The 24251-nt window shown below is 42.9% G+C and overlaps 1 protein-coding gene across 1 annotated transcript in view; it reads right to left on the bottom strand.

Moving 5' to 3' along the window:
- BARX2 (BARX homeobox 2) overlaps positions 1-23231 on the bottom strand; it is a 77230-nt gene extending 53999 nt beyond the window's left edge. The window contains exon 1 of the mRNA XM_043579813.1: positions 22688-23231. Within this exon, the coding sequence (XP_043435748.1) occupies positions 22688-22874 (187 nt within the window). The 5' untranslated portion in view covers positions 22875-23231. The remainder of the gene's footprint in view (positions 1-22687) is intronic.
- Between the last annotated feature and the right edge of the window lie 1020 nt (positions 23232-24251).

Raw genomic sequence — 24251 nt, 5'->3', positions numbered from 1 at the left:
GCACACTGACCTACCCCCATCATGGAATCTGCCATTTGATATTGTACTGGCGACCTCATATTTACTCCAGTGCATCTCCCACAAGAATGCGGGCAGAAACCTGGATGCTTTGTCACCATCCTATCTCCAGTCCTGTCATAACACCTGGGGGACAAGTGCTTGATAGTTTTTTTATTAATGAACTCTAGTTGAAACAGTAAGGGCTGTTACCTTTTCTTTGTTTCAATCAGAAAGTTTAACGTGGATCTCTCCATCATATAAGAGTTAAATTTTATTCACTAAGGCTGTTTTTTTAATGCCAGTATAATTACTGTACAGTGTCATATCCGTTTCAGGGGTATAATACAGTGATTCAACAATTCTATACATTACTCAGTGCTCCTCATGATACGTATGCCCTTAATCCCCATCACCTACTTCACCCACCCCCCCGCCCCCTGCTCTCTGGCAACTACCAGTTTGTTCTCTGTATTCTAAGAGTCTTTTTGTTTGTTTGTCTCTTTTATTTGTTCATTTGTTTTGTTTCTTAAATTCCACATATGAGTGAAATAATATGGTATTTTTTGTTCTCTAGCTGACTTATTTTGCTTGGCATTATAAGCTCTAGCTCTATCCGTGTTTTTGCAAATGGCAAGATTTCATTTTTTATGGCTGAGTAATATTCCATTTTACACACACACACACACACACACACACACTCCACATCTTCTTTATCCACTGATCTATTGATGGACACTTGGGCTGCTCCCATAATTTGGCTATTGTAAATAATGCTTCAATAAACATAGGGGTGCATGTATCTTTTTGAATTAGTATTTTTTTATACTCTTTGGGTAAATACCCAGTCGTGGAATTACTGGATCATAGGGTACTTCTAGTTTTAATTTTTTGAGGAGCCTCCATATTGTTTTCCAGTGGCCACACCAGTCTGTGGGTGGGTGGTGGGTCAGTTTGGCATTCCCACCAACAGTGCATGAGGGGTCCTTTTCTTCCACATCCTCGCCAACACTTGCTACTTCTTGTGTTTTTGATTTAGGCATTCTGACAGGTGTGAGGTGATATCTTATTGTTAACTCACTAAAGTTTTTTTTTTTTAATTTTTTTTTTTCAACGTTTATTTATTTTTGGGACAGAGAGAGACAGAGCATGAACGGGGGAGGGGCAGAGAGAGAGGGAGCCACAGAATCAGAAACAGGCTCCAGGCTCTGAGCCATCAGCCCAGAGCCCGACGCGGGGCTCGAACTCACGGACCGCAAGATCGTGACCTGGCTGAAGTCGGACACTTAACCGACTGCGCCACCCAGGCGCCCCTACTCACTAAAGTTTTTAATGTAGACATTGTAAGTTTTGATAAACTTGCTTAGAATCTGATTTGCATAAAATCACAGCCGTCTGTACAATTTCCTGTGCACAAAGAGAGGCACGCGAGTTCATTAATAATTTCATCTCCAAATGGGTCACACTCGGAAGTGAAGCTGTGAATATTTTAGGGCATCTTCCCAAAACTGCCAGCAATGGCCAGGTTCTTTCATGCAAAGATGTTTCATCCCAGTTTTTTTTAAAAATTTTTTTTTTTAAACGTTTTTATTTATTTTTGGGACAGAGCGAGACAGAGCATGAACGGGGGAGGGGCAGAGAGAGAGGGAGACACAGAATCGGAAACAGGCTCCAGGCTCTGAGCCATCAGCCCAGAGCCTGACGCGGGGCTCGAACTCACGGACCGCGAGATCGTGACCTGGCTGAAGTCGGACGCTTAACCGACTGCGCCACCCAGGCGCCCCCATCCCAGTTTTATATAGTAGGTGACTTATTCTTTCAGTTTCTTAGTGCTTTTCAACCAACCTCTGAAAATTCTAAAAGGTTTTGCAATTATTCTGATCATCAACTTTACATGACACCAAGGCAGCAAGAACTGTATGTCTATTACATGGATGTTTCAAGTAAGGAAGCAAGGAATGGATGCTGTGTGCCAACGGAGGGTAAAGCTCCCTGAGCTACACTGAAACCTTGCTGGTGATTCCACCAGGCTTTCTTCTGGGGCATCGCGGGGCTAAAGGCTCAGGGGCTCTGGTCTCATGAGGCATAGTCATTGTCTACAACTGCAAGTTCCAATCCCATGTCCTGTAGCACACGGTGTCCTCATCAAATTCCAGCATATTCTATTACTCCAATTCCCTTTTCATGTTTAAGCCGTTGTGAGGAGTTGCTATGCACTGTTCAACAGCTGCCATTTAGCTCCCATCTCCCCCACCCCAGTAAGTTACACTTTAGTCTTGTAGATTAACTGGAAATGAACCATTATCCCTCATGGGGAAGTACAATCGATATGAACTTAGAGCACCAGACACTTTCATTGAATGACAGGCCTTAAATTTAAGGATTCTCACACCAGAGCAGACAATTCCAGATAATAAAGTCTATTAGCCACGTGTGTGACAAGCTGCATATATCGTAAATTCTGAGACCAAGAAAAAAAAAAAAAAAGTGGGTCCGGGAAGGAGCACCAACATGTGAAAACTGCAGGTGTAGGAGCATGCCGGTTCCTAGATGGGTTCCTAGTAGGGAGGAAGCAGGGAGAAGCTGAGCAGAAAAAAGACTACACTGCCTACAGTAAGTTAAGTGCTGGAAGGCGACACCAGGCAGAGACAAATCGCAGCAGGTTTAGCAAGTTTCGGTAAGGTGCAAAACCACACTGTTTTCAGTACCTACTAAGTGCCAAACTATGCTAGATGCCAGCCGCACAAAGATGAATAAGGCATTTTGCTCGGCTGATGGAAACTCACAGGCCCACAGCAGAGACAGTCAAACAAACAGAAAATTTCAGTGCGGTATAGTAGCTGAGCCAGGTGCTGCTGGAGGGCAGGAGAAGAGGCCAGCTGGTGTGCCCCAGTGCGGGGGCATGCCACGCATCTCGCAATCACCGTTCCCTCCGACTTTCTCTGGACGCCTTCTCTGGCTTTCTCATGCAAAAAAATAAGGAAACATGGAGAATATATCTATTTTTAAATATTTATTTCAGAGGTAAATTCCTTTGTCCACGTAAGATTCAGGAGACGCAGCTCAGTCAATCTCTACAGCAAAACCTGGGAGCACCGGTACATCTGATTACATCTGATTACTGATGTATCTATTTCCCACTCAATAAGGGAGAGGCGGAGAAACACACAGCAGCTTATTCGGTCACCAACTCCATCTGCACAGTGTGCCTCCAAGTCCTCTCTTGCGCTCCTGTTCTGTTCGTAAAACGGATTTTAAGCTTTCAGAGATTGTTCTTAAGGGGAACCAAGTCAAAACCCACCCCCCGCCCCTCCCCTGGCAAATGCAGAGCTCACCAGCTCAGGAAGATTAGAGGAGCAAATTTCTTCCACGCTGAACCATGGCTATTTCAGGATGGGGGCAGAGGGAGAGGGCTGGACAGGGCACTGGAGGGGTGTGATGGGAGGGCCCGGCGAGATTCCAAGAACATTAAAAGCCTCACACCCAACCCTAAATGCATGGAACTCATTGCCCCCTAACCCCCCTCTAATCCAAATGACCTCATTAAGCTCTCTCTTGCAAAGCTGCCGTTTCCTTAAGAGGGAAAGCCCCAGGACAGTTTGTGGACAAGCTGATGAAGAGATGCCTGTGCCAATATTTGTTGACACTACAGCAGGATTCTTCAAGCTTAGTGCTTGTCTTCCAACACCGATGGCGGCCGCTGAGTTGCAAGACAATGGAAATATTGTCAGTGACAGAAACCAGGCTCCGGGAAGTAAATAAAATCTCTCTAAGGTCAGCACACTTGACAGGGTGGGGAAAAGCAGTTTTAAAAATCAAGCCTTAAACTGTCATGAGAGGTTTGATTAATGATTTCATTTTTAAATGATCCTAAATAAGTTAAGATGCACTGAAGCAAAAAATAGGACCGGGAAAAGCGGCTGATGACTTACAAAGGAAACTGTGGGTTCCTGTAGCTCTTTGAGAAAAGCTGCATTTAAAAGGCATGGCAGGCCCCTCTGTGGTCTTGGCTAAGTAACTTAATTACCCTGGGCTTTGGGTCTCTTTCCAGTCAAAAACAGCGGGGTGGAGTATAGATCCCTACCTGCTTTAAACCTCTGTGCCTTTGTACAACTCCATAGATTATTTCAGAAAGTTTTTAACGACTATCTTTTTAGGTTGAAAAATGTCCAAATTAAACATTTCTTTTCTAGTCTATAAGGAAACGGGTGGAGCAAAGACCATGTTACCTATATAATGCAGTATTTGCTCTCTGTTGCTCTGGATGACAAAAAGCTTACTTAATGTTTCATTTAGAGAAGAAAGTACTTCACCTTCTAGTTAAGATTACTTTGTTTTCAACCTTGTTTATTAAAAAATAAAAATTTTAAAACCACCTGGGTGGCTCAGTCGGTTAAGTGTCCAACTTCAGCTCAGGTGATGATTGTACTGTTCGTGGGTTCGAGCCCCACATCAAGCTCTGTGCTGACCTCTCAGAGCCTGGAGCTTGCTTGGGATTCTGTGTCTCCCTCTCTCTCTACCCCTCCCCCGCTTGATTTCACGCACTCTCTCTCTCTCTCTCTCTCTCTCTCTGAAAAATAAACATTTAAAAATTATTTTTAAAATATATAAAACCTCTACCAGGGATTTTTTTTCCAACAAATGCTTCAATTCATTAGAAAATAAAACACACAAATCATTTTCAATTCTGGAAAAAAGTTAACCAAAAAAGCAATCAAAAATAAATCCATTTAATATGCAGCAGGCATCCAAATAAAAACAAAACCTATTTGTTTAAAAAATACATATTACAATTTTCATTAAACTGTAAGACTATCCTTTTCATAGAAAAACTATTTAAGTGAATACTCCTGATCACTTGTTTAAGAAAAGGAATTTAACAAGAATGTTCAAAACAATGATATTGCTAATAAGAATTGGACACAACCCCAAAGTCCGCCAACATAATGGGTAAATGCGTATTTATACGCTGGATAGTATACAGCCAGGAAAAAACTAAACACACTGCAGCCACACAGAACATAGATGAATCTTGGGAATGCAGTGTTACATGCAAACACAAGTCACAAAAAATACACACAGCATACTTACGTTTATATGAAGTTAAAAAACGAGCAAAGTCAAGCAATCTGTAACTTAGAGATACAAACATATGGTAAAACTACAGAGAAAAGCAGGATATGAACAGAGAATGGAAATACTGGTTACCTCTAATGGAGGAGAAGAATGGGGCAGTGTTGGGGAGAGGCACAGGGTAACCTCAGAATAAACGTCCTTTCTTTAAACTGAGTGGAAGTCACACACAGGTGTTCACTATATTGTTATTCTTTATACCGTATATATACTGTATAAACAGTTTTACCTATTCACATTTAATTTTTTTAATCTTAACAATAAGGTAAGTTAAATTATACCCATCCTGGAACAGTACCTAAGGCAGTAAAGCATGATGGGTAAAGTACTGAACAGCGCCCACCCTTCACTCACTTGGCAAATTTGGACACTAATGGATTCCCTAGGACTTCAGCCAGGACTTCACCATTCCTTGGGGAAAAAGATACCCTAATCATTCCGGGGAGTTTTATAGTCTAGAAATAAAGAACTAGGTAAGGAAAATCAAATGAGTTATAATAAGAGAAAATCAGAAATTTTCTTAAAATACTGCTGCAGATCTACTCTGTACCCAGGCAGCACTACTTTTCAGAAAGAGAAATTTGGGGGCGGGGAGTGCACCTGGGTGGCTCAGCCAGCTGGTCGTCCAACTTTGGCTCAGGTCATGATCTCACGGTGCGTGAGTTCGAGCCCTGTGTCGAGCTCTGTGCTGACAGCTCAGAGCCTGGAGCCTGTTTCGGATTCTGTGTCTCCCTCTCTCTCTCTGCCCCTCCCCCGCTCACACTCTGTCTCTGTCTCAAAAATAAATAGACATTTAAAAAATGTTTAATTTAAATAAATAAATAAATAAAAATAAGAAATCCTTCAGGAGTTTAAGCTCCAAATTAAGCAACAGAGTTCCCTATTTGTGACAAAGTTGGGATTTCTCCTCTACTCCTCCACCCATATATTTTGAGTAGGGCTTTTTCCCCCCACTTTCTATATTAGCAGTGTAGAAATCAGAGATTATCTCCCAATATAATTAATCTCTATACCACCTAAAATGTGATTTCCTCTCCTCTGCCATACTATCCCATCCAAGAAGAGGTCTATTTCTCTGTTTCCTCATTTTTAAGTGCAAGAAATAATAGTATTAAATAAGTGTTTGATGTTACATTTAATTTTGTGTTTATATTTATTTTGTTTATCATTGTTATTACTGTCCCTTAATCAAGTTCATCTCCACTTGGAGTTAAAAAAAATCAGAGGTAGCGTGTACCTTCTCTTTGAGAAAAAAAAAAATCAGAGGTAGCATGTATGCTTCTCTTTGAGGTCAAACGGTGCCTACTGACGTCGGTGATTTCTTCTTCTTAAGTTAACCTACCTTCCAGTATACACACCTCTTTCCAAGTCCATTTTAGTGGTAAGGGCAATGTCTGAAGGATTCTCAGCGCCGTGACTGGATAAATATAGTGGGTAGGAAGTTATCATGAATCAAATTTATTTCATATCTCCCACTTCCGAAAGGGCTCCATTAGCTCAAAGGCTGCCTCAGACACTAGAAGCCTCATCCTAACCCAAGTGCCTAAAACAAAATAAGAGTGCACTGAGGCACCAAGAGAATCATAGTTTGTTCTTCCTGAAAGGTCTGGTGGCCCCCTGACCCTGAATAATTGAAAGTTCCGAAAGGTGTGAATTTCCAAGGCAGAATGTGTGACCACAATCGAGAGCTATGGTCATGTAAGTGCAGAACTTGTATTATTATTGCTATTATTTCCAGGGACAGACAAGAAATTAAAGTCAAGTGAGAAGTATGTAAAAGTTTACCCAGGGGTTCCTGGCTGGCTCTATTGGAAAAGCTTTCGACTTTTTTTTTTTTTTTAAGTTTATTTATTTATTTGAGAGACAGAGTAAGCGGGTAGGAGCATGTGAGTGGGGGAGGGGAAAAGAGAGAGGGAGAGAGAGGATCCCAAGCAGGCTCTGCACTGTTAGCACAGAGACCAATGAGGGGCTCAAACTCACAAACTGTGAGATTGTGACCTGAACTGAAACCAAGAGTTGGTCGCTTAACAGACTGAGCCACCCAGGTGCCCTGAGCTGTGCGACTCTTGTTCTTGGACTTGTACGTTCGAGTCCCATGTTTGGGTGTAGACATTACCTAAAAATAAAATATTTTTTAAAAATAAAGAAAATAAAGAAAATGTCACCCAAACCTCAAGCTGAAAAATGTCAGTAATTTTGGTACTCCAAGACTCTAAAAAGTTTTCATCTTCAGATTTCCTTTGGGAAAACCCACTGAGGGTTAGGACAGCAAAGAAAAGTCCCCAGAATTCAACTGAATCCTGACTACTTTATTGTAAATATTGTTAACCCCTCTCTTGGTGCAGAAAACTCTTGCGTTATTTCTAGAAAGGGTCAGAAACTCAACCCTAGTTCCAAGAGCCTTGTCTCAATTTAAAAGCGTCCCTGCAAAATTTCCCAGTAAACTCCCACTTCCAAGGCCGTTCACACATCACAGGATGACAACAGAACCCTGGTCTGTGATGAATCAAAGGAGGTATTTTGTGGCCTGAAATAACTAAGATGACATCACATGTTGTGGATCAGTAATAACCGTTATTACACAACAGAGGAACCCGACTTCCAGTAGTCTAGTTCAAGGGTCTGCAAACTTTTCCTGTAAAGGGCCAGACAGTAAATAGTTTGGGTTTTGTGGGCCATACTGTCTCTGTTGAAACTGCTTCCCTCTGCTGTTGAAGTATGAAAGCCCACCCAACACAATATGGAAACAAGTGGGCGTGGCTTTGCTCCAATCTAACTTTATGGACAGAGGTATTGGGACTTCAGGTAATTTCCACATGTCACAAAATAAATCTTCTTCTTTTGATTTCTCTTCTTCCATTTACAACTGTAAAAACCATGCTGAGCTCATAGCAGTAGGAAAACAGGTGGCCGGCCAAATTTGGCTCGCCTTTGGCCTAGCGGTCTAGAGAAACACAGTAATCATGTACGTTACTACCCTGAGACTGCGTGGCTGCGGTCTAGAGAAACACAGTAATCATGTACGTTACTACCCTGAGACTGCGTGGCTAATCTTGCGTGAAGTCTGTGCATGTTCACCACACCTTTATCTTTGCAAAGCATTAAATTAGTACTCCTTAATCTATCACTCTTCCCCAACACATGGGGGAGTAGGTCTGCTTTATCAATAGCAGAAACTGAGGCAGTGAAGGGCCCAAGAAAGGTTTTCTGACAGGATTTCCACTTTGAACTCTGCTCCCACACGGCCTCTTTATATCAAGTACGTGCGATTTCCTGCCTGGCACTGCATGCATACTGTATTATCATGTAATAATAATGATCGTTTTGTGACCCAGGATGATGAAATTCTTTAATGCATCCTTACTATATATGATAATTAGGCAACATGAGTGGCTGGGCGGGCCACTGCCCGATCAGAAGCCATCAATGGCTGTCAGTGATGAGGAACGCCTCTGGTAATAAGCACGTACTCACAGGGCAATTTCCAAAATGAAATATTCCATTCTCATTTTTAAATCTGTCTTCCTGCTGGGGACAATACATGCTGAGCAGGCATCTAAGGAACCATGCTTCAGTCTTCAGTAGTATAACCCATTTCCTGACCCTCGACTCTTCCTTTCTCCACTTGCCAACGTTCCTTCTCATCCCCAACCCATTTCTGCCTATGCCCCTACTACTGTGATAGACATATGTACACACTGCTTTTCTGAGTTCATGGCTTTACCAGAAAATTCTCAACAAGCTGCCAAAAATCTCTATCTCCAACTGAGTCCTATTTCAACATTGGTTCTGAGGAATTTAGGGAACCAGTTGAGTCTTCTCTATGCTAATCACTACCTCTCCATGGTGGCCTTAATGACATATCAACTCATTCTATTTCACCTGCTTCCACTTGGCCCCCAACCCACCACTGAAACTGAATGATGTCATTAGACACTGTTTGTAGGAATCATCATGATAAATGGGTGGAGAGAGGTACCACCCTGTTCACTGGGGCTTCCTTCATACCATGGAAGGCGAGAACTCCTCATCAAGAGAATTTTTCTCACACTATGGAGGGGATTCACTGATTAAAGTATTTCATTAGCAGTTACTTATCTCCTAAGATACCAGTGGCTAGCTGAGAAACACAATTCCAGGAGAAGTCCATGTAAAGCCCTTGTCCACACAATCCCATCCACACAACAGTCACCATTACCATTCAGAATGCAATCTTCAACTAGCCCCTCTACCAATTTAAAAGCTGTAGAACAGGGGCTTTATTTGGAACTCCCTGTGAATCACAGACCAATATACTAGGACAATGACTGTCTCCCAACCTACCTTTTCCCACATCACCTCAAAAAAGGTCACAACTGAATTATTTTTCTCTCTCAGTACTCTGAAATAAGAGAAGAATATTCATATTCTCTTGTACAAGACTATCCCTAACTGTACTCTTCAAAGAACAAAAGCATTTAAACTTGAGAAATTCTGCCACTTTTCTAAAACAGTTCTTGAGATACACAGCTGTATGATGAAACGTTTCCTACAGGTAATTAATCCTGAGCAACTCTTGTAAAAAATGACATAACAAAGCACAGTTTGTGACGATGTCATGTTGACCTGTTTGTGCCACTCATTTAGGAATTTACAAAATTCTGAATTTATATCATAAAACAGAAAGGTGAGGGAATCAAACATGTCTATTCATAAAGACCTGAACTTGGCTCCCAGACCACCCAGGATGCAAGAGGCCTCAAAAGGCAGTTAGTGAAATGACATAATTCACAAGAATGCCCTAGAGTGAAGTGGTTTTTTTAAGGATATTTCGTTTTTCGTGAGTTTAATTCATCAAGGATAGTGATCTTTCTCTAAAGGACTGTGCTTCAGACAACCAAGACATGGTTATGATTATAAGATTATTGTTTTTAATTGAAGCTATCAATTATTGAGCACTTACGCTCCAGGAACTATGCTAAAAGCTTTATATGCATTATCTCATTTAACCTACATGACTAACCCTATTAGGCAGTTAATATTATCTTTCCATTATAGATGAAGAAATTGAGAGTCAGAGAGTTTAAATAACTTGCCTAAGGTCAAACAGTGCCATCTGACTCAAAATCCATCCACAAGGATCATTCCATTAAACCGGCTTCCTATATTTGAGTCATAGGGTACAAATTTTATCAATCTCACCTTTAAGCTGGTATCTACACTACAATGGCTCCCAAACTTGACTTTTCACTAAAATCATTACAATCTCTTTTTGAAAACAGAGTTTCCCAGAACCTACCCCAGCCCAATTAGATATAATGTGAAAAAAATTAGTCTCTTATTCTTTTTAAAGTGATGCCAAACCAATAGCCAGATTTTTTTTCCCCACTAAACTTAATAGTGAATATTTCATGAAAAATATTCCAAGTCTTAACTCACAAGGCAGTCGACTGGCATTTAGTGGTTAAGCATACATATTCTTTCTCTCTGGGTCACAAGAATGAATGAATAGGAATTCCACCTTTGAGCCCCACAGAAAAGCTTTATTCAAAGAATCATAGCTCATGGAAACACCTTAAGGAAAGAAGCCTTGGGAATGTCATACTGAGAAGGACACTAGTATCCAGGGGCAAGGAGATGTGTTCAGAATCACACAGCCAGAAGGCAGTAGGTCCACAATCTTACTCCAAAGACCTTATGGCTTCTTAGAATTTGTCTAGAATCATCCAGAGACCCAAATAATCTCAGGAAAGGAAAGACTGGAGGGCACACACTAAGTGATTGGCAATATGTGTAAAGGAGTTACCACGTTCAAAGTAAACTCCTTCACATTCATTGGGCCTTGCTTTATATAAAGTACAGACTTTCTATGGACTCCATGGAAAGGGACAAATGTGACTTCTAATTTACGCATTTTCATATGATTATATACAGTACAGAGCTTTGTACTGAAAGAAACAGACCTGAGTTCCAATCTCAACTCTGCCACTTACTCATGTGACCTTGTTACTATCTATTTCTTAGTGTCCCTGTGTCTCATCTTTCTCACTGGAAAAGCAGTGATCACAACTATTACAGAGAGGGTCTCCCTTTAAGGTAAATGCCTCAATGCAGGAATGTGTCTGCCACGCGGTTACCATTTATAATTATTTCTATTTTAACTTTGCAGTTACCTGACAAGTGAAACACTCTGCTTATGCAGCTAATTGTTCTAACTTCCAAGGCTCAATGTCCCAGTTTGAAAAAAAACAAAACCGGAGCTCCCACAGAATGCTCCTCTATGCTGTACTCTAAACTGAGGATTGAAAACATGCTTCCAGAACACACAGCTGTCTAACGTGCTAAGAGCAATAATGAGTTGCCATGATATCCAGGGATAACACAATTAACAACATCCTCCAAAACAATGTCCTCTGGGGCGACTTACCAATTATTTCAGTAAAATGTTCAGCCATGAGAAGAAAAGGAAGCTGTATTGGAACTGGGAGGATTCCTACCTCTCTCTCTCAGTGAAACTTGCTGAAAAGTAACCGTAAATATTCTAAATCCTTGCCTGTCTTTTCCCAAGGAGTTCCAAACAGAAGATCCAAGGTGGACCTGTTGGATTTGTTGCCAACAAACAGACTTCCACGGGTGGCAAGAACAGGTCCTTCTGCATTTTATCCTACTTAGAGCATCCTGCGGCAGCTCTCTGGAACTTTTTCTTGATAATGTTTTCTCCTTTCACTGCCTCCAGCCCAGCTGGTCCATTTTATGAGGAGTAAGATTTCACTGAAAAGATCCAGAAGGTTGACTGAGTAAGACACTGTGAAAATTTCAGCCGTCTGATCTACTCTGGCCACTGCAAGTGCCTACACGGGTTAAGATAAATTGCAGAACTTGTTCCTGCAACTCGTGGAAGTCTGTTCATGGACAACAAATCTGACAGATCCACTGTCCCTTCAGTCATGTCCAATTTGGCCACAATCCTCTAGATGTGGTCATTAATTCCTGCTGCTGACCGTGGCTGCACTGCTGAGCACCAAAGAAAGCCCTGTGGCACTGTCTACAGATCGTCCGGGTGGGATGTGGGCCCTACAGTACTTAGATTTCTTTGCTTCTCTGTATGTACAGTTGACTCTTGGACAAGAAAGAGTTTGCAGTGTGCCTGAAAATCACCATCTAACTTCTGATTCTCCCCAAAACTTAATTACTAATAGCCTTACCCACAACCTAAGCAGTTAACACATATCTTACATGTTATGTGTATTATGTACTGTATTCCTACAATCAAGGAAGCTGGGGGAAGGAAAATGTTATTAAGAAGATCATAAGAAAAAATACATCCACAGGGCTGTACTGTATTTATATATAAAAAAAATCCATGTGCAAGCGGACCTGTGCAGTTCAAACCCGTGTTGTTCAAGAGTCAGCTGTACTGAGGCAGAGAGGGGTGGTCTAAGAAGGGGAAACGCGTTGGCCAACTCCTGTTTGGGCCGCACTGAAGAATATTTTCCCTTTGAGGGATGCAGAGAGATAAAGCCCCCAAAGGCCACATTTTTGTCAAATATCTTAACAGCAGTATTTCTAAATTGGAACTATTTTGCAGAGAAAAGAAAAAAGGTCTTGGATGTTAAGACAGGCTGAGCAAAGCACCTGCCACCACAGTTGTCACTGTAGAGTAATATGGTCTAGGTTAACTTCTCCAAACCACAGGATGGCCATTTATTATTCCTAACACACAGCTATCTATGTGATTTCCATGGTAACAGTTCTCATCCCTTCTTAACAAGCCTTGATAACACATATCAAAGTTTTAAAATCAAATCATGGGTCCAGGGTGCTTGGGTGGTTCAGTTGGCTGGGCGTCCAGCTCTTGATTTCGGCTCAGGTCATGATCTCATGGTGCATGGGTTCGAGCCTCACATTGGGCTCTGTGCTGACAGTGCAGGGTCTGCTTAGGATTCTCTGTCTCCCCTCTTTATCTGCCCCTCCCCATGTTCACTTGCTCTCTCTCTCTCTGTCCAAATAAATAAATAAACTTTAAAAAATAAAACTAAAAAATAAAATCACAGCTCCAAAATATAAGGAGCACTTGGTCATTTCATATGGCAATACCAACATCATTCTTCCCTCTAATAAGCTACATTTTAATTTAGATTCTTTGGTATTCACAGCTATCCCCAGACAATTTTTTTAAAGTTAAATTGTCACTAGCAATGGACAAACCTTGCTCAAAAGCCAAGGGTGGTATATCATATCAGCAAATACATACAAATGCAAGATGCAAAAAAAAAAAAAAAAAAAGTTATTGTGATTTTAAACATCACTAAGAAGAGAAAAAAAAAACCTAATGACTCTTGCTTGCATGATTATGGATGTATATTTAAAACAAACACTTCTTGGAGCAATCACCTCCTAGTCCGAGTGCCCAGCTCAGAGAGCGCTTACTCATATGCCAAAGTATTACTTGGGGAAACGACAGCTATCCTGGTGATAATAGTGCCCCCATCCAGCCAGGGGAGGTTAAGTGAGATCCAAAAGCCAATTACAGAAGCTACAGTGGTTGTTTTAGTGAGAGTTGTACACATGTATCTAATTATAAAGTGTTTTTATTTCCCCACTGTGAGATTGCGTACAACAAGGCTGCATTTAAAAGCTTCCCCTGTTTCAGGGCAGAAAAGCTATTAAGAAAGCCATCAAAAGGTCCACAAGATTAAGAGTTTCATGGACATCTAGGGTCTCCCATACTATCATTTTTCAATGTTTATATTACGAAAAATTTCAAACACACAGAAAAGAATAATGTAATGAACATCTGTATACCCACGACCAAGCTTTGTTAAATCTCGATGTTTGGCCATATTTTACATTAGGCCTTTTCTTTTCCTTAATAAACTATGACATAGGACAATAAAAACCTGTGGGTCGCCTTCCTAATCCCATACCTTTGCCTCCCTCAACAATATGTATCAGTCTGCATGTTTTCAAGCAGCATATAAATGGTATCAGGCTGTAGGTATCAATCTACAATTTGTTTTTTTCTCAACACTGTATTTCTAAAACATCCATATTCATACAAATAGATCTGGTCCATTCATTTTCATTGTATAGAATTTCACTGCTTAAAGGGAGCACATGTACTTTTATCCTTTTTCCTTCTGAAGGGCAGTTTGATTTAGAATTGTCACTATCACAAACAACACAAAAATGACCAGTCTTAAACAGGTGTCCCTCTGCACACATACAAGGCATCAGCCCAGAGGGGGAGCGGGGGCTGGAAGGTACATGTGTATCTGTAGCTTTACGGGTATTGCTACACTGCTCTCCAAAAGAATCATAGCGAAAAAACATTCCCACCACCACCAGTGTATGAGAATGTCTATCGCTGTCATCCATCAATAGAGTCAGATTCTTTGATTTCCACCTATCTGATGGGTGTGAAATGGTATCTCATTTTAATGTGTGTTCTCCTGATTAACAGTGAGGCAGAACATCCTTTCATCTTTACCATCTGGATACTCATTTCTATGAACGGCGAATTTTTCTACCTGCCCTTTTTCTCATTGCTTTGTAAGAGATCTTTCTATGTCCTGTGACTTTGGGAAAATTACTTCTCGGCTTTCCATTGGTAAAGTGGCAATAGTAACACCTACCTCTTAGAGATGATCTGAAGCTGATCATAGAGCACTCAGTCCCATGCTTATTACACGTTAGGCACTCAAAAAAAACCAGTCACTCTTTCTATGACTGTTATGAATGTGAATAAGAAGGTTCAGTGTATTTCTAACATATCTCAAGTTTATAGCTGCCTTTGGGATAAATAAAGCAGGATTCAGGAAGAGGAGTCTGGGCAACTCTCTGTGCCCAAGGTATTTCCCCACCACAGAAGAGATAAAATGAGAACTCTGTTCTTTGTAAGTTACCATGAGTTAAATGTACAAAGTCGCTTCCTATAGATATTGCTTAAACTAAACATCTACCTTGAACTTCCTTCAGTCTACAAGCAGCTGTGCTCTGGTCTGTGAAATGACCATAATCCTGAATTTCAACAAAGGTTATGTTACAGAATGAAAAGAACTCTGAGGAGAGGGAAGTGGGTGGTAGAGGCTGGCAGGTGCATCAGTATCAGGAACTCGCCGGGTATTCCTGGGGTGGAAATACAGCCACGACTTCATGAGACTGCACCAAGCCCAAGACCATTCCATTTTCCCACACTTCATAAGCGATCCTTGAATAAGAAAAGCCAAAGGACCATCATCATATCACGGATCGCACCTAAGGGTTTTTGTTGTTATTTTTTTTTTTTAATAGTGACACTGACATCACCGAGGTGGCAGGCAATCCTTTTCAATGCACATTGTGAAAATGTTTATCTATCCCCAATATCGAGAGGAACATGCTGCTAAGGACGTGTTGGTAAGCTAGAAGGATGCAGTAAAAAGGAATCACGTAAGCCTGTCTGCTTGAACTCTTAATGTATTTAGTTTCATGGTGAGATCCTCCCAGATTGGCTTCTATTCAGTCGTATCTTGACCTTTCCTTGGAGAAAGGCCATGTTCATCTTTATGAACTCTGCCAGTGGAGTCAGAAAGCATATATAGCTGTTCTCCAGGCCTATCAAGTAGTCCTGACATCAGCTTCAGCTGGTGACTGGCAGGGTCCCTTTTCAGATGTACTTGCACATCATCTAACGTTCAGAATTATCTCCCTCCGTATTCAGTTTCAACTGGCACTAAAGAAACCAGAGACTTTCTTTTGCGACTAAAGTGAGGCCCTCTACCCCCCCCCCCGCCCCCGCCCCCCCCCCCCCCCGCATCTCCTCCAGGGCAGTCATGTGTAAGAGTCAACTCTAGCCCAAACATAATTAGACCATCTTCTGATACCTATCTAGGAGCACTGCTTTCTTCCTTAAACGTATGCCAAGTTTCCACTTTCGAGAAGTTAAATTGCCATATAAAAATGCCCTGGTGATGATGAGTAATTAGACACTGTAATGGAAAATTAACTGTGTTTTTATTTAGAGCATTCATTTTCACAAGACTTTTTTTTTTCTAACTGCTATTAAGCTGCAATAAACATAAATTAAATCCTGAGAGTATGCAAAGGTTTTCTGGTTAAAAACAAACAAACAAACAAACAAACAAAAACTTCTCATTCTGGAACCGTTTGTTTTGTTAATATCACCAAGTTTATACAAGGTTCTGAATTGAACCCCATTATTAATACATTCTGATGTCAATTTTAATCCTGTCAACTGTGCTGTAGAGGAAGAAATAACCACTCCAATCTCACAGGCAGCTAACGCAGAGACAGGCACCAGAGAGGCAGCCGAGAAGGGCTTGTCACATGCGTCAAGGGCCTTCACCCGAATAGCCACAGTCCCTCTCTTTTTCCCACTTTGTCATGCTGCTTCCGAGGGAAGTGGGCCACTTACAGGCGTGGTTCCTGACAGTTCGGAACACCCGTAGGCTCTGGGCAGCCCTCGGTGAAGAGGCTGATCCAGCTGTGAACGTGGGGTTCATCTCTGGTGCCACACTGAAAGCACCAGCTCCATGAGCCGCGGTGTAAACCAGCATTCCCCAAAGAACGATGTCAAAGGAGGCTTAAATCTGTACATCTCAACCCAATCCCTACAGCCCCTCTGTTCCAATCCTCTGGTCCCACATTCCACTGAAAAGTTCATCAGCGGGTTCGGCCACAGGCCCTGGGTTAACTTCAATTTGGAGCTGGATTCATGCAGCCCCCACGCTGGCGGGGCAGGTTCTGGGACACCCACCAAAGTTCACAGGATTAGTACAGATGAGGGAGACTCAGATCGCATGGCCTACCTAAGCTTTTCATCTCTGTTCCTCCCAGACTGCACAACAACATGCAAATGACACCTAAAAATGCTTTTGGCTTAACATTTTTTCAGTCTCCCCTCAGTGAATGCTGAATGCTGGGCAGGGCCCAGACTCCGGGTGGCTCGTTTTAAGGGGTCCGGCATGTATGGAAGCAAAATCAACTTTAGCCATTTACTATCCATGCACCGACAGGTATCTCAGAAGCCCCATGAGTTCTGCTGGGGGGTGGGGGGGAGGTCATGCTGAAAGACAGGGGCTTCGTGCAACGCTGAATGGAGAAGCGTCAGGAGTTCTAGGGAAACCCGCTCTTTTACTTTTTCCCTACTCCTTCCCTTTTCTTTTTTTTTTTTTTCATTTTAATCTCTCCTTACAATTTAAACAAGCTTTTATAATCCTTACTGCTTTCCTATAGATTCTTGGGATACATACACTCAAGCTAACAATCTTTTCACTTAGATTCCCTAGGTAGGTTAAATAAAACTAGCAACTTTATGCAGTCCACGCTTGTATCCAAATGAAGTTTTAATCGAGAGAGGTACAACCAACAAGAACTTGAGCAGACTGGTTTCATTAAGGAGTTACCGTCTACACCATTTCATTTTGGTTGTATTTCATGGGATTAATATGATAGTTCGGTTGGTGATAACACCCTTTAGGTGGAGTTCAAAGACAAAATTCTACATGGTAAGCAAAAATATTAAATTGTCATAATGTTCCCCTATCCCAATTCCAAACTGCCCATCATATGTTCTCGAGAAGAACAAAGGGCTCAGTAGTGAGTCTACAGGTAGTTTAGAGGAATGTTTAAAGTACCCCAACTGTGAGTCAAGATTTACAATAAACTTAAACACAAGGACTCAGTAACAGTGCCATCACCAAGCAAGTATAAATAGCTGTAGAATGAAATTATTAAATTAAATGATACAAAAGACTGTAGACATTTGGAGAGGCATTTTAACATGTGAACTGTACATTCTCCCATGGGTTTTTAGGAAAATCAGAACCGGAGAAGAAGCTGCTAATAAACTCTATTCATTAGTTCAAATTGATTCCGAAGGGTCCCCTGAGCCTCCCTGTTTAACAAAGGAGTTACAAAATTTAAGGAGTAAATGAGACAACAGCTGAGGATCCCAGAAGAGTGCAGCTCCAAATATATTCTGACCCTGGATGAGTCCTATATCCTGTGCACCCCTCATTTTATTTACCCTTAGAATGGGAACAGGAGAAGCAGTTATAAGTAATTGCTAATAAAAGCCTATTTGCCTCTGGCAGAAATGCAAATGCTTGGTGATAATGATCATTCTCCCAAACCCCAGTTTACATTTTTCCATTAACATTTCAGTCCTCAATGCTCAGGTTCCCAAGATCCTGTGGGTTTTGGTCTTAGACTAACAGACCAAGCTGAGATTTGGGGAATCACGGGAGCCAACTCCACAAAGCAATAGCTGGCTGTCCAACTCCCAAAGAAGTCATTACACATGTCCCCACCTCATTTCATTTTTCACTGGGATGACACCCAATCTTTGTGATCAAAATGAACCCAAGGACACCACCCGAAAGAACTTGTTTCTCTTGGACCCACCAAAGGATAAAATGTTCTCAATGCCATCTCAAGATAAACACCCTTCCCCAAATGCCCCTTTTAATTGGCTGGTTGACTGTCCCTTGGGTGTGAGTACACGGATTTATCCCGGGTGTGTAACCAAATTGGAAAAGTCTTCTCGATTTCTGAGTCCCCTAACGAGAAGGGCAGCAGTGCCCAGTGTGGACTGAAAGTGTCTAAGCACTGATGTGACCCCAGAACTTCACAAAAAAAAACTATATTCTAACTGGGGAGATTAGATTAGATTCTAACTGTGACCTCTGCGATCCCTTCCAGCTCTGTAACCGCAACAGTCAGCTCGACACGACTAGCCACCGAAGGTCACCGGGAAATCCAACAGAACCATTCCACCGGAGAAGGAGAAAGGAATTAGCCTATAGGTTTTGGTGGATTATTTAAAAAAGCCCTGTGCTGGTCACAGGCTGAAAATGTCCCAAATATCTACAATTCACCTTTCCCCCAAAATGTGCATGTGCAAGTCTAGGGCAATTCTAGGTTATAAGTATAAGTAATTATAATAAAACCCTAAGTAATTAGCACAGTAGGTTGGTTTCTCGGCATCCCCATGAAAACCCGTAGGATAAATTGTATCCTTGTTTTTGTGAAGCAGGCTATTCATCGTTTCCAAACAATCCTCAAATTTAGAAACCGCCTGTTTCTAAAGGTCAAACTGAAAGAGAGAGCCTTCAAAAACGACTCTGCCAGTATCTTTGCAATGGATTCCAGCCTGAGGAACCAGATTTCTCCAAGCTACTCTTCCCCCCAAGAAACGTTAATCACAACCAAAAAGGTGAAATAATGTACTCAAGAGTTAATAGTATTTATGACATCCTCAACTGCACCTCAGTTTTGGTTTTTAATCTGTCAATGTTCTAACACGTATGAGAGAATGTTAACGGATTTCTAAACGGCAGTATATTCCCATTCTAATTGGGGATTGCTGTTACCAGATTTAAACAAAACAAAACAAAACAAACAAAACACGTTACACACTAAATAAATTCCAAACATATTTCACCCCTCATAGATGGTCTGAATAACAAACTTTTTTTTTTTTTTCAAATGGAGGCTCTCTTTGGGCTTAGTTGGTTTTTTCTTTTTTTTTTAATTTTATTTTAAATTTAATGACAAATGTTCCTTTAGCTTGGCCTCAAAGGATAGGATTCCCGTCCTCCCTGCCTATTTTGTGATGTAGAACATCTCTTGGGAAACTTCAGTAAATTTAGAGACAGCCTCCTAAGCCTAAAATTACTGCATTTGTAATAAGAAAGGGCCTGTTAAAACAAACAACAATTTTTTTGGAGGTGAGTATTCCATCAAGGTTAGAGTGTCTAATAATAAATGACTGTCAGGTGATGATCTGCCTGATGAAAAATGTTTCCATTTCTCAGTTTACTTGAATACATGTTCCTCTGCCTGAGGAGATTCAGTACCATAAATTGGCATCTGGATTACTAAATCTAAACAACAAGGACTACTTAATTATGTAGAGGCTTTTTAAATGCTGTGGCTTTTGTTCCACCCCAATTTTATATACTTATTGTGCAGGGTGGTAACTTTTTTTATTCTTCATTATTTTACCAGGCAAGGTTCACTTCTGGTAGTTATTTAAATCTTAAGAACAGCAAACCAAACGATGAGAAAGTTCAGTAATTTTAATTCCAATTTGTGCCTTTCACTTGATTTGAACTTTTTATACATCAGTTCTATGAAAAGTGCTAAATAATTATCTTTATCCAGCAAATGTATATTTACATATATAGTTGTATGATGAATGCCAGCAACTTATTGCCAGTTTTTTAATTAATAAAAAAAGATTAAGTTTATCCAGTCTAAGATTTTTGATCTTGAACATAACTGTTAAAAACAACAAAAATTCTTTGAAAGTGTGGTATTTGCAAAACCCTTGAGAAGTCACTAATGGGATTCCCATGATCTAATACACGTAAGGCTTTAACTGTAATTGTAAACCCACTAAAGGCTTATGATCCGAAAGTATGGACTATTGTAGCCAGTTTTTATGGGCTTAATTCCACTGGCAAATCCCAGTTTCTATATTTTAAATCTCAACGAGAGCAAAATCATGACCTTTTCAAAAGAACAATCTAAAGAAAGTAAACACTGAAATGACAGGGCAAGAAAACCATTACCAACAACCACCCTTTCATACGAACCATCAATGAACTTCAAAAGCACAAGGCTAAGCAAAACTTTCAGCTCGTGATATATGTACAATTCACCCTTAACAGTCTCAAAACTACATATGAATCAACTTACTTCCTTCCGACTGATTTCCCATACAAGGTTTAGTGAAATACAGAACTTACTCAGCCCGTATTAATGACTGGACCTCTGTTTTCTGAGCAATTTATTCTTTTTTTTTTTTATTTTTTATTTTTTTTAGCATGTTATTACTATGATCCAATTCTGTGACTGCTAAAAGCCAGGAAAACTGCCTTCAGGACAACACACAGCAGAAAGTCGCTAAAAATTGTGCCGGCCCTGCGTCACACCTAGGTGTTCAGATTTGTTCTGTTTTGTCCTAGGGTCCTGCAGGAGGGCAATGTCTTAGCAGGGTGCATTGAAATTTGTGATTAAATCTTATTTTTCCTCAAAGGTGTCTGAGTTATTATAGCACATGATAATTTATGCTCATTACAAGATTCAGCCTACCTCCCCTATCCAACATATATGTAGTCTATTCATTCGAGGGTTTGCACATGGCAGACACATAAATGTAAAAATATACACATCAAGGATATCTACCTCGTTCCTAAAGTGTCTTAGTTGTTTCTTGTCTCATATACTTCTTGGTTCTTAAAAATCAGGATTGCAAGTCTTGTGATGGCCTATCAGGCCTAATCCCACCTTACAGATAAAATTTATTTTACGAAGGTATAACTGAATATAGTATTCATCTTAGAACCAAATACATGTAGGAACAACTTGGTTTTGAAATAACTTTGCTGTATGTATTTGGGACAATCCAAGAAACCAAGGATTCCAAGAACTATGTACTAGAAGCTTCAGGCCTGAAAGTTTAAAAAAAAAAAAAAAGTCTTAAAAACACTGCCAGCAATAATAATAATAATTAAATAAAAACACTGCTAGCTCTTCGCTTTACTTTTTCAATATAACTAAATTATTTCATGGCACCCATGCCACAAACATAAACTCAAAGTTCCTTTTCGTTGGGAAATACTAAATTTTTACCTTCAGTTGAAACCACAGCTGATAACTTATTTTTTTTATAAAAGTTGCTTCAACTTTTTTTTTTTTTTTCTATGCCTGCTTTTCGATAGCCTAAATCCTTTGAATGCCAGAGTGCACTTTGAAACTTGGGAGCTTCTCTTAATGCACTCAAAGCTTCAAAAATGCCTTTGGACTTACTTTCCACACAAACCTACGACTTTTTCAATGTATTTATTAAATGTTATCTTTCCTATTGGCCTGAGTTAGCTCTTGTGGATAGAGGAAACCAGACGTGAAGAATGTTTTTATTGTTATGCCTGTTGTTTTCTTAGTCACTTAAAACAAAAAGAGGTGACCTCCTCAGCTTGCGTGCACCACAACGCGACGTCTTCAAGAACTACCGCCACAGAGGGAGATCCTTTTAAGTGAAGTTCAAGGATTTCTGGATCTTGTGGAGAACCTCAGGATACTGATTAACTTGTAAAACTCCCAGGGGAGACAAGAGGAGATTGGACAAGTTAACTCGAGGGGAGCCGCAACACCACGTCCTGAAACAACGATTCAGGCGTTGAACCGGGTCAAGTGTTTGAACTTTCCGGCCGAAAACCACAGCGGCGCTGGGAAGGGGGTAGCTTTTCTCCCGCGAGCAGGATCGCCCGCGCTGCAGTAGCGGCCGCTCCTAGGGGTCCGCTACCTCCACTCCACTTCCAAGCTCGCGATCGACACCTTGCCCGGGTGTCTTCCCAGGCACCTTCCCAGGTCGCGGACGCCTGTGCAATGCCCGCCGCTGCCTAGTCTAGCCCCCCACCCCGGGCCCGCGCACAACACAAGAATCCCCGCGACCCTTCCTTTCGCCCTCCCGCGGGAGATCGGAGGCGGGAAACCTCCCGACAACGGCGCGAAAGCTACCGCACCCCACTAACCACCACCACCCCCGCTCTGCGGCGGCGCGTCTTACCGGTACAGGAATGCAGGGGCTTGGGTCGCACGACCAGCGACGGGCATACGGAGTAGAGGGAAAGTTTCTCAAAGTAGTCGCAGGTCTCCTTGGAAAGGATCTCGTCGATCATGAAAGTCTTGTAGCGCCGCCTGGCTGCTTTGAGTTGGCCGGGCGAGCTCAGCCTCAGCTCCGCGTGGCAGTGCATGGTGAGCCGGGGAGAGCGCCGGCCGGCCGGGGCCGCGGGGGCTGGCGCGCCGGCGGGGACCTCAGCCCGGCTCCTCGGCCGCCGGGAGGCGGCGGGCTCGGGAGGCGCGCGGAGGGGAGCGGGCACCGGGCGCGCCGGCCGCGCGTCTAGATCAGCATCTTCGCCGAGCCTTTTTGGGACAGCGCAGCTGTCAATCAGCGCGCGCTTCCTGCGGGGCCTGGTGCGGAGCCGCGCCGAGGGCCGGCCGCCGAGGGGCGTCGGCGCCCACCCCACCCAGTCCGCGCGTGCGAGCCGGCCGCGGACCTGCACGCCTCGAGCCCGCCTCTCTCGCTCGCCTCCTCCCGCCTCGCGGCGTCTCGCGCTCCTCTGCCAGCCTCTCTATTTTAAGACACTCGCTTTGGCTCTCCACCCCGCCCCCCTCCTGGGACGAGCTCCAGGTGTGTGTGCCGAGGGTGCGCGCGCGGGTGTGCGCGCCGTGCGGGGAGCGCGCGCCGCCCCCGCCCGCGGGCCCGGCCTCGGCCGCTCCTCCGGGACGCGACCCCGCGCGCCTCCTTGGAGGTCCGGTACTCTCCACCGGCCACCCGGGGCGGGGGGCGGGCAGGCGCGCCTAGTTCTCCCGCTAGGAAGAAGTCGAGTCCTTGCTGAGGCTCCTGAGGCTGCGGGCCCCAGGGCCGGCGCCCCGACGACCGCGGGTCCTTATACCCCGTTTCCCAAGGACCCTCGGCGCTCCCTCGAGTTCCCTCCACGCGCTTGCCCCGAGCGGAGCCGCAAACCTGACCGCCCCCCACGAGATCCCAAACCGTAAATGACCCTTGCCCTGACCGTTATCCCAATAATGAATTGTAAAAATAAAAAGTAATCCCCCAAAGGCGTGCGTTCTTTTTTTTTTTTTTTTTTTTTAAGTTTTAGCAAAAGGTTTTAAACCGTTTTCGCCGCCGGAAGAGCCAGCGCAGCACGATCCCGCGGTGCCTGCGGGCCCTCGTGCCGTCAGCCCCACTCGCGGCGGCTCATCGCCGGCCGCTCCCGGCCGCGTGGCTTTGGTTCCCGGTTCCCTCGAGACGCTGAGCGTTCGGAGAGCCGCGAGGACACGTGCTTACTGGGGGGGCTTGCCTTCTTCCTGCTGGGCTCCTAACCTCCGAGTCTGTTCCAACCAATCAATATCTGTAGGAACTTATGCGTTCTATTGGAATTGGTGGGCGAGGGGGGCCCCCGCCCGGTCTCCGCGCCCGGGACGGCTCCCGCTGCCTGCGTCCTAGCACCCCGCCCGGCGGCCGGCCGAAACCGCCCGGTGGCACCGGTTTCCCACGATTTTGTCTCCGAACTGGTGTGCAAGGGGCCAGAAGGAAAACGCACGAGAGGGAGATGTCGAATGACAGA

Source organism: Prionailurus bengalensis, chromosome D1 (genome assembly GCF_016509475.1).
Source record: "Prionailurus bengalensis isolate Pbe53 chromosome D1, Fcat_Pben_1.1_paternal_pri, whole genome shotgun sequence".
Lineage (NCBI taxonomy): Eukaryota > Metazoa > Chordata > Mammalia > Carnivora > Felidae > Prionailurus > Prionailurus bengalensis.
Note: the sequence above shows the minus strand (reverse complement) of the source record. Positions and strands in the feature narration are given on the sequence as shown.